Source organism: Stigmatopora nigra, chromosome 7 (assembly GCF_051989575.1).
Source record: "Stigmatopora nigra isolate UIUO_SnigA chromosome 7, RoL_Snig_1.1, whole genome shotgun sequence".
In the NCBI taxonomy this organism is placed as follows: domain Eukaryota; kingdom Metazoa; phylum Chordata; class Actinopteri; order Syngnathiformes; family Syngnathidae; genus Stigmatopora; species Stigmatopora nigra.
Window position 1 is genome coordinate 312,345 of NC_135514.1, and position 16,657 is coordinate 329,001.

Here is a 16,657-nt window from a genome sequence, read left to right on the forward strand (position 1 = left end):
GTATTAACCCCGAATCATGGCTCCAAAGCAGGCAAATGGAAATAATAAGGCTGCATTCTATAAAAACCCTATTTTTAGGCTTAGAACACATTTCTTTTTCAGTTAATTATAATGGGAGAAATCGATTTCAGATTTTGAACGAATCACTTTTCGAACAGCCTTCTGGAATTGATAGTGGTCAAGAACCGAGGTACTACTGTACTGAATAATACAATTCAATACATGCCATTGTATTGGGATCTCTTTTATTGGGTTTTCATACATTTCTAATGAAAGAAATGTATATTGTTATTTTTGGTAAACCCTCAGAAATGTTTTTTAGTCATTTGATCAATTTTCTTTTCTTAACAAAATGTGAATGAGCCAAGGCACCACTACTCTCCATGGCATTCCATTCACTAAGTTGAGGGCACTTTAACGTGCTCACCCACTCAGTCCACTCAGTCACCATCACCAATTAAGCTTTAGTTATACTATTGTCAGACTGTATAAGTTTTTATTATTTCATCCTGTGTTAACATTTCAATTTCCAGTAAATAAAAAAAGTTTTTTTTTTTTTTTTTTTTTTACCCCACTACGATCCTTAGAATCTATGAAATTAATCATCAAATAATATGACCAACACTAAGTCAGCCCGGAAATAGTTTGGGTCTTGTCTAAAGATTTTGTTGAATGATCATATACAGGTTTGTCTGTATGTTTGTATTCAAGATAACTCAACTAAGACATTATTATCAAACTTGGAGCAAATATTTGTAATAGGAAACGGTGTAATAACATTTTGGGGTTAATGAGGTCAAAGGTCAGAAAAATTATTTTCCAATAACTTTTGATTCATGTGGGTAAAGGTGTAGTGTGCCCACTCTACAAGAGAGGCAATGTTTTTAAATTGTCTAATTAGGCGGTGGTATGTTCTCTGAGGGCTTCATCTAGTTTGAAGGCACTCTGGCCTGCTAAAAGTGGCCACACTCCACTTCACTCTTTTACTTTTCATGACTGACATTTGAATTCAGATTTATTTTCGGCCTTATGGAACAATCAACCATGACATTTTAAGCCCTTCTGGTGAAACAGTTGCAGAGAAGCACTATAGTAAACTGTTGACTGTGGTGTGTTGCAGGCGGTGTGGGCACTGGGCAACATCGCTGGAGATAATGCTGAGTGCAGAAACTATGTACTGAACTGTGGCATCCTGCCGTCTCTACAGCAGTATGTTTTTCCATCCTGTTTGTGTTTTCTTAATTTGTCATACATTATTTAGCCACATTTAATTAATATCGCACTCTGCTACTCCTCCAGGCTACTTGCAAAATCCAACCGTCTCACAACAACTCGAAATGCAGTTTGGGCTCTTTCCAACCTTTGCCGTGGGAAAAACCCACCACCAGATTTCTCCAAGGTCAGTCGTCCAAACTGAATTGAGGATGACCATTCTTTTATTTTATGCTGCTTTTCTTTTGTATAGTGAATTGGTCCTTACAATTTAGTAATGGTAATGATAATTATCAGGAAATACATTTTGGCAACAATAATAATAAAAACTTTTGATAAAAATTAGATAATTTTACACTGCAATTCCACCACCCAACCACCACAGAGAACTAGGGTGCTTTTGCAAAATGAACACTAGTTTCAGACCAACGCTCAGGAGCAGGAGGATGATAAGGTAACATGTTTTTAGGTTAGCATTAGAGGCTAACACGCAGCATGAACGCAAAAAGGAAAATGCAAAATTAGCCATTACGAGATGCAAGACAACACAGATCTGATCCACTATAAGAGCCAAGTGAATTCTCCCTGGTGTTTTCTTCCTTTTTAAATCCCTTATAAAACCTGTGCAGAGAGCACCCTTATTGAAATTGTCCATAACCCATTGTCCGCATTTGAGGACAGCCTGTAATATTTTTTACTTGATATCAAGGGGTTTCCGCTTTCTATGTAAATGTTTTGAAAATGTTGAAAAAATCTGAAACTTGTTATTGTGGGTAATAATGGGATAAGTTCATCAAACTTTGAATTTTTTGTAAATGGCCGTATGTCAGGTAAATTTATATTTTTTATTTTTGTGAGGCTGAAAAGTCTGCTTTCCAATGATGATGATTTTGATTTTCATTTTTTTCATATTGCACAGCAAATTTTAGGTTTGAAAGCAAATGTATAAAAATCAAGATGCCTGCCAAATTTTTTTGCAGGATTTCTTTACTTTTCATAGTGTAAGGAGGGAGCAACAAAAATACTTTTTCACATCATCATATTTTAAAGTCTCTTTTTTTATAAAGTATGTTAACATGGGTAATTTTATAATTGCATAAAGCAGAAAGTAATTTATTAACCTATTCCATGAAGCTTGAAATTTCAAAGAAAAATATGTGACAGCTATAGCTATTATTGATATCAACTGATGATTTTTTTGCGGGGGTTGACATTCCATGAAGCTTGAAATTTCAAATTTCAAAGAAAAATATGTGACAGCTATAGCTATTATTGATATCAACTGATAATTTTTTTTGCGGGGTTGACAATTTTGTCATATTGCCTAGCTCTACACTTAAACCATTCCTGTCTTTCCTTCCTCTTCAAATGGTTTTAGGTATCGCCGTGCCTTAGTGTGCTGTCCAGGCTTCTTTTCAGCAGTGATCCAGATGTATTAGCAGATGCCTGCTGGGCCCTCTCCTATTTGTCTGACGGACCTAATGAGAAGATCCAGACTGTCATTGACTCTGGAGTCTGCCGCCGACTAGTTGAACTGCTAATGTAAGAAGCATTGAATTGTACCCATCATCTCTAAATGCACTGTCATTAATGTGCAGCCTCCTCAAGTTGGCGTCATGGCAACGATGTAATTAAATGAAAATGTGTCTGCTTTAGTAAAAGACGACAGTAATCAGAAAACTGACTAGCTTTAATCAAAAACTTAAATTAAACAATAAATGTTTTTTTATCATAAATATGTTACGATGGAGGTGAAATTGGGAATCAACAGGCGGCATATACGCGAGAAATTGTAAAATTCAAACATTTTAAGGCAATTTTAAGGGTGTGGATTATTTTCGCGGGCGGCTTAGATGCGAGAAAATGTGATACATCTCGTTCACTTGACCCCACATGCCTTTTTTAATACCGTGGTTGCAATGATCAGTGTATGCTATGCATATAACTAATGACAACATGAGTAACATGCTGTTACTGTATTTTAATTAATTTCATTTGTTTGTGTTTTCTCACCAGGCACAGCGACTACAAGGTTGTTTCTCCCGCTTTGCGTGCAGTGGGAAACATTGTTACTGGAGATGACATTCAGACACAGGTACTGTCCAGCTATTTACATACCACACGCACACATGCACTGGATTCAAGTCCAGATTTATTATTCTTGAATGCTGTCTATATGGGTTTGCATTCATTTATCAACACAGGTGATCTTGAACTGTGCGGCTCTGCCTTGTTTACTACACTTGCTTAGCAGCCCGAAGGAGTCTATCAAAAAGGAGGCATGTTGGACTGTGTCCAACATCACAGCTGGAAATCGAGCTCAGATTCAAGTAATTCTACTTAGAAGAGGTTTTATGTTCCTCACTCATGACTGGCTGATTAATTTGTTCCTGATACCCCTGTTACTAGAATGTGATTGATGCCAACATCTTCCCGGTACTGATTGAGATTCTTCAGAAGGCAGAGTTTCGCACAAGGAAAGAGGCAGCATGGGCGATAACCAATGCCACATCCGGCGGTACACCTGCTCAGATAAGGTAGCGAATGTTTGCATTTTCAAAAGGGCGAGAAGGCAAATCTATTTATGTACTTTTTTTTTTTTAGCTTTTAGTTTTTCTGTGATAATTTCTTTGATTACATGTTCATTTCCATCTATCTAATTTGGCAAGCTTTGACAGAAATTTTTCCTCTAATCTTTCAAATGTCTGGGCATACGGACAAGCTCCCTGAGCACAGAGGACCGGTGTGAGCAACACAATAAATGTCATAAGCAGGTGCATGTCTATGGACGACGGATTAAAAATCCTAACGGGCCGATATGGCCGATCCAGGGGCTGGGCGAGCGCCCGAATCCCACAGCGGCGAAACTTCCGTTCAGCGAACTGTCCGGTCGCCCAAACGTCCATTCAGCGAACTGTCCGTCGCCCAAATGTCCGTCGCCCAAATGTCCGTCGACCAAACGTCTTTCGGCAAATCGTCCGGTCACGGCTGAACACAGTCTTAGTCTTATTTTTATCCGGATTGCCGTTTCTTTTCGTTTGTCAGTGAGAGGCTGCCACTCTCTGAGTTGCGTTGCGAAATGGCACAAAAGAATTGTAGTGTTTATTTTTTTTACAATTCAGGTTGGATTTTATTTTGTGCGCTGCATTTGTTTGCTGTGAGCAGAGAACACGAGAATTGTGTTGTAATTGCGAACACGCGCATCTTAGAGGGAACATTGTTTGACAGTAGAATATTTGATGTCCATACTTGGTTGAGGCAGGTTATGAGTTATGAGTGCATTCATCAATATAAAGCCTAAGTTGGAAACTTCTTTCTTTGCATACTATTACAATTTTCCCAACAGGAAGCTAATGAAACTGACTCAACTGAATCACCATGCAGAAAACTTTGTATTTTTCTAACTATAGGTTGTTGCACCAGCCAAAAAAAGCAAAGCATAGCAAAGAAGGAAAAGAGACATTAGTCGCACTGTAGTATAGATCGCATTTTATTTATTGGGGGGTTGTTTATAAACTGGTATCAGACTTTTCATCTTTTGAAATTTGAAAAAATAGAGAACACCAGGCTAAGTAGTTGAAAGGTGTGCTAACATGCAGTAAAATATACATTACTCGGATACATTACGCATTAACAACAAACTGAGAACTACAAACAGCCTCTGGCCTCTGCAACAATGTATATTCTGTTAGAATTGTGTACTATTTCTAGTAAAAAAATGTTTTTGTCAATGATATAAAAAGATGCACAATGGCAGCCATGTTTTTGGATGCATAGTGCATCTCTCTACTTACGAGTACCTCTATGTACAACATTTTCAGGTTTCGATTTTTTTAATATACGAATGAGTGACTCGAGATACAAAAAAAGATCCAACTCACGAAATTAAATGATTTTCCCTATCCATTATTCTATTTTGAAAATATTGTTGCTGATGCATTAATTCTCACTTTAGAACATTACTACCCTCTAATGGCCTCTCATTTCATCGCTCTCGTTCTATCTCATATAATGACAATAAAATAATTCAATTCAATTGGCTGTCTCACAACAACCACAATCCATGTTTCAAGAATTCTCTTACATGCTACCTGTCCACCTCAGCTAAATTGCCCCCGTCTTAATGATTGCAATTCCCCCTATTAAGCGATTAAAACCGTAGAAATGCAACGCGGCACAATGTTTTCACACACACACACACACACACAGACACACACAGGGCACAGGTAGCTTACCATTGGCTGCAATAGAAATGAAGAAGAACTTTTTGCTGCAGACTCTTTCCTTCTCTCTTGGCATTCGTAAACATTAACCAGAGACACGATCAAACGTGATTAACGATTTTTCCCCCATGTTGTCTACATTTTTTATTTGATTTTCACTTCTGTCTGGGTCAGTCTTCATTTTTTTCCACATTTGCTTGAACAGCAAAGGTTGAGCAGTTGAGCTCGTTGCAAATAATACTCGCTACAGCTAGCATCATTTTATCTCACTACTCAGAACACTTAAACAACAATGGCCGACTATTATAATTAACTCCTTTTCAAATGTTGTATATTATAGATGAGTTACTAGCATAAAAATAGTATGTAAAAGCAATGTGCCATTTTAGTTGGGGTTCCCAGTAACAATTTCACGTATCGGTTGCATCTTCTAGTCAAACTATGAAAACAAAATGTGACACCTAGTCCAAAAGGTAGGGTCCACAAATGTGAGATCTGTGAAACATTAATCCAGTGCAAAATATGATTGCAAAATGTTTATGCAATATTAAAATTGGGAGTGGTTGTAATTAAGTGAACCGACAATGTATCACTATTTCTTGTTTGATGTCAATAGGTACCTGGTTTCTTTGAGCACTATCAAGCCCATGTGTGACCTTCTTACGGTGATGGACTCTAAGATCGTACAGGTGTCTCTAAATGGTCTGGAAAACATTCTCCGACTGGGAGAGCAGGAGGCCAAAAAGAATGGAACAGGCATCAACCCTTACTGTGCCCTTATTGAGGAGGCATACGGTACAGTGCTGCATTTTAGCTCACATTTTGCACAGAGAAACATGACTGATCATAACAACTTACCTGTTGCTTTGTACGGTTTTTATTTGTAAAAATGTTTGGTTGGAAAAAGAAAATGATAAACATTCTGATTTCTGTGGTTATTTGAGGGCTTCTACTAATTGTAAATTCAATTAGCAGGAAATGGGAAGCCAGTAATTGCACACTGAATGAAATGATGTGACGGGCTGGATCTGCCTGCAGCCTCTAGTTTACCTTTACTAAATTAGATGATCAGACCACATTTGATGTCCAATTCAACCCTTCATGGCCAAATGTATCATATTTAATAAGTGAATTTTGAGCAAAGTGATATTTTTTCCTATTAATACTAATGTATTGTATCAATATGATACAAATGCATGACAAATTGTACTTATATATTTTTGTTTTTAAATGTAATTCATTAACTGATATTGAAAGCTTATAAATACAAAAAAAATCGGAAAATCCACGAGGTCAACACATTTGTACACTTTTTCCTCATACTGTATACCTGAATGTCCTACCTTCTGGGTGATAGTTTATCATTTCTACTGAGTTATTAATTCCAACCAGTTTATAGTATGGATAAATTCATTGAAACTTAATCCTTCCTTCTTGTGTTTGCATGCTCAATAGGCTTGGACAAGATTGAATTCTTGCAAAGTCATGAAAACCAGGAGATCTACCAGAAAGCCTTTGACCTAATCGAGCACTATTTTGGTGTGGATGAGGAAGATGCCAGCCTGGCACCTCAGGTGGACCAGGGTCAGGGCCAGTTCATCTTTCAACAGCAGGAGGGACCCATGGAGGGTTTCCAGCTTTAGCATCAGATCGCCTTTTACAGCTTCATCATTTTCTGATGACAAGCTCCTCGCTATCTGATAAACTGGGTCCTGACGTGTTCTCTCCTGGGATGGCTGCACAGGTTCCCCCAGATCAACCATGTCCTCCGGGCCTACAAAAAACTTAAGACATTGAAATGTGTGAGTATCAAGGTAAATGTGAGAGCATTAGGCCCGTCCATGTCTCCCTGAAATAAGTGAGCCTGTAAGGGATGGCCCAAGCTGCACTAAGGAAAAAAAGAAAACTTCTTCGTTTGATATTTATCTTTTAGTTTCCCGAGATGTTTTTAGGATGAAACCTGTCAATGCTAATTGTGTCATGATTAGAAGTCTGTCTCTTAATTCCCATTCCCTACTCCAATGAGAAATGACCTCATCAATCCTCACAGGGAGAGGAGGTAAAAACAATCAATTTGCAAGGGGTGTCTGTCAGAAGCATATTTATTTACAGTACAACTGTAGGTTCCAGCAAAGAAAAGTGATTGGGTTCATTACAGTAATACCTTGAGATATGAGCTTAATCTGTCCCGGGACCGAGCTCGTATATCAATTTACTCATATCTGCAATCAAATTTTTACATCGGAATGAACTAATACAAATGAATCCGTTCCCACCCTCTGAAAAATTAGGATATTACCATGGAAAAAATATTTTTATTAGTTTTACCATATTTTCTCGCATATACGCCATATTTGTAACAAAAAAATATGGATCAAGGCTCATATGTGCACAAATTAGACTTGACATGCACGGAACTCCAAGGTGAAAAAAATAAATGCCAGAACGCAAGACAACGCAGCCGATACAGTAGTTTATTTCATAATAGTGAAAAGATTCACAAATAAATCACGAAACTAAATGTATTTTGACGTCTATCAATGAAATTCAAGAAAAAAGACGTATCTGGCATAAAACGTGAAAAATTTCCATTGCTTGCTCAGGGTGCTGCCATCTTACCGTAGTTAAATGTGCTCTGGCTGGCCAGATGCGAGTCGCCTTGATACTTGTGTTCGTAGTGTTTACCATGTCAGCACATCCCAGTAGTTTTTAAGGCTGATCGAAAGTCTTGTGGTCGATCATTAAAATATCAGCCTTTATAGATAGCTGTGTAATGTGTATGCTATTATTGCACCCAGAGACTTTGTGAAAACTAGACTGCTACGGACACACTTCCTGGTTGTATTACTCACCTGACTTCCTTTTTGAATTAGTCCACATGCAGACAACACCCTTTTGGAATGTGCAATCCAGCAGACGATCCTTTCGATCCATACAGTATCTCAGAAATACCACGTGTGATGTTTTTTCTTAAGATTTTCCCTTCCAAGTAACACATTTGTACTCCCTTTTAAAATATAGTATAAAATAATATATAATTATACGAGAGAAATCATAAATTTCAATGATTTTAAGGCAATTTTAGGGGTACGGCTAATACACAGTGGCGGTCAATATGCGATAAAATACGGTAATTCACCACCAACTCAAAAAGTAACAAATACCTATCTTGTGGTTATGATCTTCAATACTACAATGTGACATTACTCAGCACAGGCAGATGGTAACGGAATGCGCGGGCAATGTAGAGAGACCTGACAGACGCGCTCGTATCTTTCAATTTAACTTAAATTAAACTTCATTACTATACACACATACACTTAAAATAAGTTTTAATCTTATGTTACACAAAATTTAAACCATGTGCGATAACCGAGGCAAAGTTATGTATTATGTATGAAATGTTTTAATAAAATAAAAAATTCAAATTCAAAATAAATACAATTTCTCACAGCACTGATTGGCTAAACAATGTCATGTGATCATCTGCAGCCAGTGATGGTCAAGTGGAGTATGTTACGTGATTAGACATGATGAGTTGATGTGTCTTGACTACCGCGGCAGAGGCTCCACCGAACCCCTGGGTTTTGATCGAACCGAGATTAAGAACCACTGCTTTAAAGGTCGTCGAAGACTCCCCTTTTTCAGATGCTTGCTTTGCTTTGGTTAGTCCCTTGGAAGGCTTGATACCAGTGGCGGTCCGTGCATTTTCTCGTAGCGCCTACAACGGGTAAAATCCACTTCCTAGCAGCATTTAATGATTAAATACATATACTGGAGCTTTTCAGACATTACAACAGGACCAAGGGGTGATTTCCCTGGGAAAAAACAGCAATGGACTTCAATGGCGAAACGGCAAAAATTTCACTAAAACGGGGTAAAATCCACTTCCTAGCAGCATTTAGTGAACAAATACAAACATTGGAGCTTAAATACAAACACTGGAGCTTTTCAGATATCAGAACTTGGCCCACAATTGAAATATTATTTCGGAATATAGCCATATTTTACTCACCAAAAATCTTTTTTAACTGTACAGAATATCCATCCTCCTTTCTTTCTTCCTTCTTTTGTTTCGCCATCAAAGCTAATGCTGAAAGTCGAGCTTGTCTTGTCGTATTTCTGGCATAGGCCGTCTTGAAAATGGCTTTTAACCAACACAACAATATATTTGCTGGTGCAGCTTGCTCCAGATACAGTTTGTTAGTTTTGGGTAGTCCACTTTATCACTAGCCAATTGTCGTTGGTGAAAGCGATGACGTATCCCTACGCCTGCGACAAGGCAATGACGTATCCCTACGCCTGCCACAAGGCAATGACGTACCTCTACACCTGCGACAAGGCAATGACGTATCCCTACGCCTGCGACAAGGCAATGACGTATCCCTACGCCTGTGTCAATGCATTGTGGTGTTGCCAACTCGAAATCTGATTGGTTAAAGCAACAGTCTTATCGACTCTTGTTTAATGCAGCAGAGCCCGCAGAACTTATTGTGACCTTGAGGCAGATTTCTGACCCTTTCAACAAGTAATGGCTGAAATGTGATTGGTTAAATGCTTCAATATGAAAACACACATCTGGAAGCAGTGCAACCAGGGGGAAAGCAATGAAATGACAATTTGGAATTATTAAATAAGTATTGATGGACAAAATATAATATATGATTCAGATATTTCTTAGGCCAGCTGAGAAGGCCTGGAAGGCCCCGACAGCCCGCCCCTGCTTGATACCCTTAAGAGCATCCTTCTGCTTGGGAATGCTACATATCGTTGAGGTTGTCCTCGTATTGACGAGCCAGCTCAGTCATGCGTGCACTAATGTTTTTTCCATTATTTCGTGCTTAATGTCGTTTGTCATCATAGGCTTTTTCTTCTCACTACCCTTCAATGCACCAGCCTGCTTTGGACCCATTGTTTTTTCCCCTTAATTCTGCACTGATGAACATAAATCCACATGTAAAAATGCAGCCAGTACGAACGATGCTCATAGATATTTTTACGCGAGGGAGATGCGGCAAGAAAGAAAGAGCGATGCTGTTCTCATAAACAGCCTCTCGCAAACTCGGCCACCCGGACGGCCGCATTGGGAACCATCTTTTATGGTTGTATCTCAAATTTGTTTTCTATATCAAGACAAAATCTGCTCGGAATTTTCCTCGTATCTCTAATTTCTCGTATGTTGGGACACTGTACAAGGTATTACTCTATTTTTTTCTGGAATGAGATTTAAGGGGCTCCTGTTATTCCACCGTTTCAAGTTTAGATACTTCCTCTTTTTAAGTCTTTCAGTAACATTGACGATAATAAACTTCTTTCGTCCTTCTGCTCTGAATTAGAATGAGTTTGTCACCCGTAGACATCCAATTTATTTGAACTGGCAGGACTGGCAGTATTTGCCATCCAACATGAGGAAATAACTCATTCATGAATTGTAACCTGAGCAAGCAATGTAATTGGTGTGATGATCCTGCGGAATCAATTTGGAGGGTGTTGTATTTCATGTACAGTTGAAGCTAAAAGTTTACATAAAATTCACATAAAAAGGAGACATTCACTGTTTTCTCTGTCTGAAGTCAAAGCAAATTAATCCTCTTTCAGTTCAGTCAGGATAACATAAATTACTCATTCATTCATTTTCTGAACCGCTATAACCCTACAAGGGGGTGCGGGGTGCCAAAGCCTGTCCCAGCTGACTTCAGGCCTGAGGCGGGGGACACCCTGAATTGGTGGCCAGGCGACTGCATGACACAAGGAGATTGACAACCATTCACACACACTCCTACCTTGGGGCAATTTAGAGTGTCCAATAAGCCTACCATGCATGTTTTTGGAATGTGGGAGGAAACTGTAGACCTGGAGAGAACACTCTGGACAGCATGCTAACTCCACACATGTGGACCTACCTGGATTCGAACCCAGGACCCCATTGCTGTGAGATCAACACGCTAATCACTCATTATTTAATTTGTATTTTAAAAATGTATTTTATTATTATTATTTTTAAGTTAGTTTTTAGAAAATGCTCAATGAGTTCAGTAAAATGTCGTGTCAATAGAACATTGCATCGGGTAGCCAGATAATGAGGCCATGACTTTGGCAGCTCCTGTTAGGTTGAAACGATATAATTGGTATACAAATTTGGTACTGCAACCATAAATCAAGTACAATCACAATTAGTTGGTTCCAGAGGTGTTTTCGTAAGCAGAAGAATATTTTGCAGTGAATTAGCATGATTCGTTCCACGATCTTAAATTTTTAAACAACAATTTTGTATTAAATATGTATACAACACATTTATGTACAGTAGAAGTGCTTTTTACAAATTTTTCTACATACAAAATATTCAGATTACGAAAAGCGTTGATGGGGAATCTTATGTTCCACAATACAAAAAAAAAACAATCTAAGTTACAAAACATTGAACTAAATTAAACAAGCCCGAAAAGTCAATACACTTTCATCCCGCTTGACTAAAAGCCCTCTTTCTTGGCACTATTTCATCTTCTCATTTGGTAATGGATTGACAGTATCCACAAAGATGATTGTCTTTCTTAATCCACTTAATTTAAATTACTTCTGTATTTTCATGCCTACAGGGCTCACCAACTTATAGGGCGTTGTTATAGTTGCGAGTGCAATTTCTGTATTTTGCCCATACACAAGGCGCTTCTGCTAAATGGGCGCAAAATTACAGTAATGCTAGTATGAAACATACGTGATAGGCTCACCTATAGGCATTCCCAAATTCACTCACAAATAAAGAGACAGTACAATCCTCTGTGAAATTCTTGCAAGAGAGAATCAAACCGACTCGTCTCTGTCCAGGTTCATTCTGGTGTTACGCGCATCTTTTCACTGTTTATTACCTTCAAGGACCCTAGTTACAATGGACGACTCCGCTCTCAAGGGTGTGTTGGGAAAATAGGAGTGAGAAGTCAACAGTCAAGGACCCTAGTTACAATGGATGTTTTAGCTCTCAAAACAAATGAAGGTCATGTAGAGCCAAAGGATCATCTCCACATTCCAGCAGTCCAAGAGGATTTGATTAACTAAGGACTAAAGTATTTACATCCGTTGCAAGCAGATGTACTAAAATGACTTTTCTAATGTTAATAAGCTAAGTAAATCAAAGCGTTCTTCATTGCGAGCAAATATATAATAAGGTAAGACTAATAACCCTAACAAAACGCTGGCATGCATGCTAGGCCGCAGGAGTAAAACTGAGTTTGATTGTGCTTTATCGACGTAATGTGTACTCAAGTTAATATGTTCAAACATTTACAAATCCTTAAGGCCTTTTCCTCTGAATAGAAGGAACTTGTCGGCAAAACATGCACCCAGAGACTCGGGCGAGCAGGGTTATACACCGACATCTACAGGATTTAATTTTGTCCATGCACAAGGCGCACCACCTGAATAGGTTCCCTGTCCATTTTAGAGGAAATTTTAGACTTTTAAGTAAGCCCTATAGGCGTGAAAATACAATTTCTACTAACATAGGTACCCCTATAAAGATGCTACTATGTAGCTCATGCATGCCAACTTGGTTCATATTCAAAATGTCCGTTTGCCATGTACAAAAGTAATAAAAAAAATTGAAAAGTACTTCATCTGTTGGGTAGAAATTGTACAACTTTTTATGTCTGGCATCACCAATGCATATCCTAGTCTTATCTGATTCTGTCATGGCTCATTTGAGATTCGTAATATTTTATTTTATTTTTTATTCTAGTGGTAATTCAAAAATCTGTAAAAAAAATAAAGATAAAAAAAATATTAACAGCCGTATTTTAGGTAGCCCTAGAATTACATGTTAAGTGTTTACAACCTGGAAACATGATCTGGCCGACTAATAGAGGTCAGAATATCCGCAGTAAATAGTTGACTTTGGAAATATCAAAATCTAGACTTTAGCATTGAGATGAATGTTAAAAGTATTTGAATTAAAACCATTTCTTTAATATTCATTTAATATTATGACCATTGATGAATAATTTAAGTCCATTTGTTACATGTGGCTCCTTATAACTGACAACACGTAAGCTAATTTACAGCACACATGGGAATATATGGCCACACCTCAAACACTCCTGATTGTCTGAAAATATGGGAAAAATCTAAAAAAAAATATATAAAACATAAAATAAAACCTGCCAGTAGATCAAAGAGACTCATGGAGCTCCACGAGTCTCGGCTCATCAATCAAAGTATAAACATCATGGGAATGTCCAGCCATCACAGTGCTCAGGAAGGAAACGGAGGGCTTTGTGATGAATAGATAAGTGTTTTGGAAATGTGAGAATCAACTCTGGCGCAAAAACCTAAGACATTGTAAAAATGCTGGAAAGAGGATGTTAACAAACTGTCATTATCCACAGTGATTCGAGACCTGCACTGACATGGACTGAAACCTCACTCACAAAAAATAATGGAATAAATAAAATAAAAGATAAATAAAGCCATTAAGCCTTGAGAAACATTTTTAATGTACATTACAGTTTGCTAAAAGACACCAAGACAAATATCTTAACTTTTGGATCAATGTGAAGTGGAGCTGTCTGGCAATAATGGCTAATGTTATATTTAAAGGAAGCTTGTCGACCTGAGAAAGCAATTACATCTATAAAGCATGGAGGTGAGAGCACCATGTCGTGGGGCTGTTTCCTGAAGCAGAAACAGGAGCATTCAGGAATTGGATGGCATCATGAAGAAAGCAAACTGAACTACAAAATAGACAATGGCCTTATGCATTAGGTGTGTGTATTGCCTCATATCTGGTGATAAAATTGGTATCATGATTCACAGGTCACGATTCGATTTCAATTAATCCTGATAATGCCATTTTAGACAATTATTGCTGTTTTTGTACGTCACTTTGGAAAGCAACTAATGAAAATGGCCATAAAACTATTTATCTATTTATTTCTCAAAGCCCATCCAGCACTAAAATCAACGTTTTTTGTGTGTTTGAACAACATGCTTATAAATATATATTTTTTTTTAATTCTTAAACAATGTGTAGTAACCATTTATGAAGTAATAAAAGGGCAGGTCAAATTATTAAATCGAAAATCCCAGGAATACTAACCACTACAATTTCAGTAATTTGACAGACATTAAACAAGAAAGGTTTAGTCTGATTTGACTTCACTCAGTAAAACGAAAAATACATTGTTTTTGCAGTCTATTCAAACGTCGAACTCCAACTGTACTTGAGTAAGATTGCTGAGCACATATTTAAAAGGCAAATGGATGTGGATGTATGAAGTTGTGTTTACAATCCGCTTTAGGACTGCTCATTAGTACCTTCAATAATCAGAGTAAGGTTACATTTTCTCTCTCCAGATTGAGACTTGGTGGTTGAAATTGTGTAAAAGAGGTGCAGTGGTATTTTTCTCTACTTGTTGCTTCCCCATCAACTGTACATCAACCATTTTTCAGAGATGCACTCTTGATTCCTGCAATGACAATTGGTAGACAAGAAATAAAATCTATATTTACATGGACATATTTGTAATGCAGAACTTAATTCAAATAACATTCAACTGTATAGTTTTCTAATATTTGGTTTGTATGATTATATATCATTTTTTCGGTTTTACTAGTACAGTCCCTTTTTTCTTTGAAAAGTAATTTGGTGTGTTGTAGCTCGCAGTATAAATCATGTTTGACCTCCAGCAATCTATATATCGGGTAGACATCATGTGTTGTACCCACGATTTTCCACGGGGTAGCAGTATTTCGCCTTTAAAAGACGGGTGAAATAATCAGACAGGTCCTTCGTTGTATTTCAAACCAACTTCAGTTATTTAAGCAATTCACACAAAACATAATATACAATAACACTCAAATATATACATAGTAACATATTAACAACCCGTTATAATCCAAAGCAATGTACTTGCTGCATAAACGATTATAACTTATGAGTATTGTAACTTGTTACCTTTTGTTCCGGCCGTCATATACTGCATAACTATTATGCTACCCTTACAACGGCGGCCGAAAGTAGCCTGCTGTAGACAATGCACCCGAGACTCGCGCATTCACGCACACACATAAAAAAAGTAAACAACCAGCGGCCGAAGGTAGCTCGCTTTAAACAATACCCGAGACTCGCACATTTACTCGCACACATGAAAAAGTAAATAACCAGCGGCCGAAGGTAGCTTGCTGTAAACAATACCCGAGACTCGCACATTTACGCGCACACATAAAAAAAGTAAACAAGCATCACTAAGCATTACGTTCTTTCTCACATGCTACTATTGCCTCTTGCACATCTCACACTCAATCGTTATTCAAAACAAAGCAACATACCTTTAAAAGACGGGTGAAATAATCAGACAGGTCCTTTGTTGTATTTCGAACCAACTTAGAGAAATGTCTGAATAGCCCGTTATTATACTCTACCAAGGTCTATGACCATTGGTTAATCATTACGTCATCGCCCCGTGTTTAACGCATGCTAGCGGCATGAGTCCCTTTTTTCAACTTAACACCTGCACTCATGTATAACATCAACTACTTCACCCTGTCACACATGCAGCCAACTTTTGAAACATTGATCTTGGAAAGTGAGGTCACATTACATCTGGAAGTTCAGCATATTACGATGCTGCTTGCAATGCCTGTCAATGGAATATACATTTGCATATTGTCTGGCAATAACTAATAAATCAACCAGTTGGGCACGAACACCATCCATGTTTGTTTTGGTTCCAATAGGATTTAAAGTGTTTTACTCAGACATTGATTGTTCTACTAGTTGTCATTCCCAACTACTGGGCTTTGGAATATTTTGAATCTGAATGCACTGAACAAGACTTCTTGATTAATTTTGGAAGGTTTTATTTTGAGAGGTTCATCGCCTGTTTCTAAATGTGTAGATTATATTTCAATACATGTTAATTCTTTGGTCCCAAGGAAGTCTACAAACTAGCTCTATTGGAAATTTGGGGATGATAAGAGCTGCATTTAAAGGGCCCATATGACGTCGGGTGTACTTTACTGAATTTGATGGATGTGACTTTCTATCTGTGAATGGACAGTCATTCAAGCACATACACATACCTAGGGGAACTTTAGAGTCTTCAGTAAATGTACATGTACCATATTTACTTGCATACAGTTGTGATAACAAATTTACATACACTTGTGAAGAACATAATGTCATGGCTCTCTTGAGTGATTTTTCTCTGTGATTGATTTGTCACAAAAAA

The 16,657-nt window shown here is 37.8% G+C and overlaps 1 protein-coding gene across 4 annotated transcripts in view; it reads left to right on the top strand.

Annotated features, from left to right (window-relative positions):
• Positions 1–16,138, top strand: part of kpna5 (karyopherin alpha 5 (importin alpha 6)) — a 29,476-nt gene extending 13,338 nt beyond the window's left edge. For all 4 annotated transcript variants that reach the window (XM_077720124.1, XM_077720125.1, XM_077720121.1 and 1 more), the window contains exons 7-14: positions 1,121–1,209; positions 1,300–1,399; positions 2,591–2,754; positions 3,229–3,307; positions 3,417–3,542; positions 3,622–3,749; positions 6,052–6,230; positions 6,891–16,138. In XM_077720124.1, coding sequence (XP_077576250.1) covers positions 1,121–1,209; positions 1,300–1,399; positions 2,591–2,754; positions 3,229–3,307; positions 3,417–3,542; positions 3,622–3,749; positions 6,052–6,230; positions 6,891–7,078 — 1,053 coding nt within the window. In that variant the 3' untranslated portion in view covers positions 7,079–16,138. The remainder of the gene's footprint in view (positions 1–1,120; positions 1,210–1,299; positions 1,400–2,590; positions 2,755–3,228; positions 3,308–3,416; positions 3,543–3,621; positions 3,750–6,051; positions 6,231–6,890) is intronic.
• Positions 16,139–16,657: the final 519 nt, after the last annotated feature.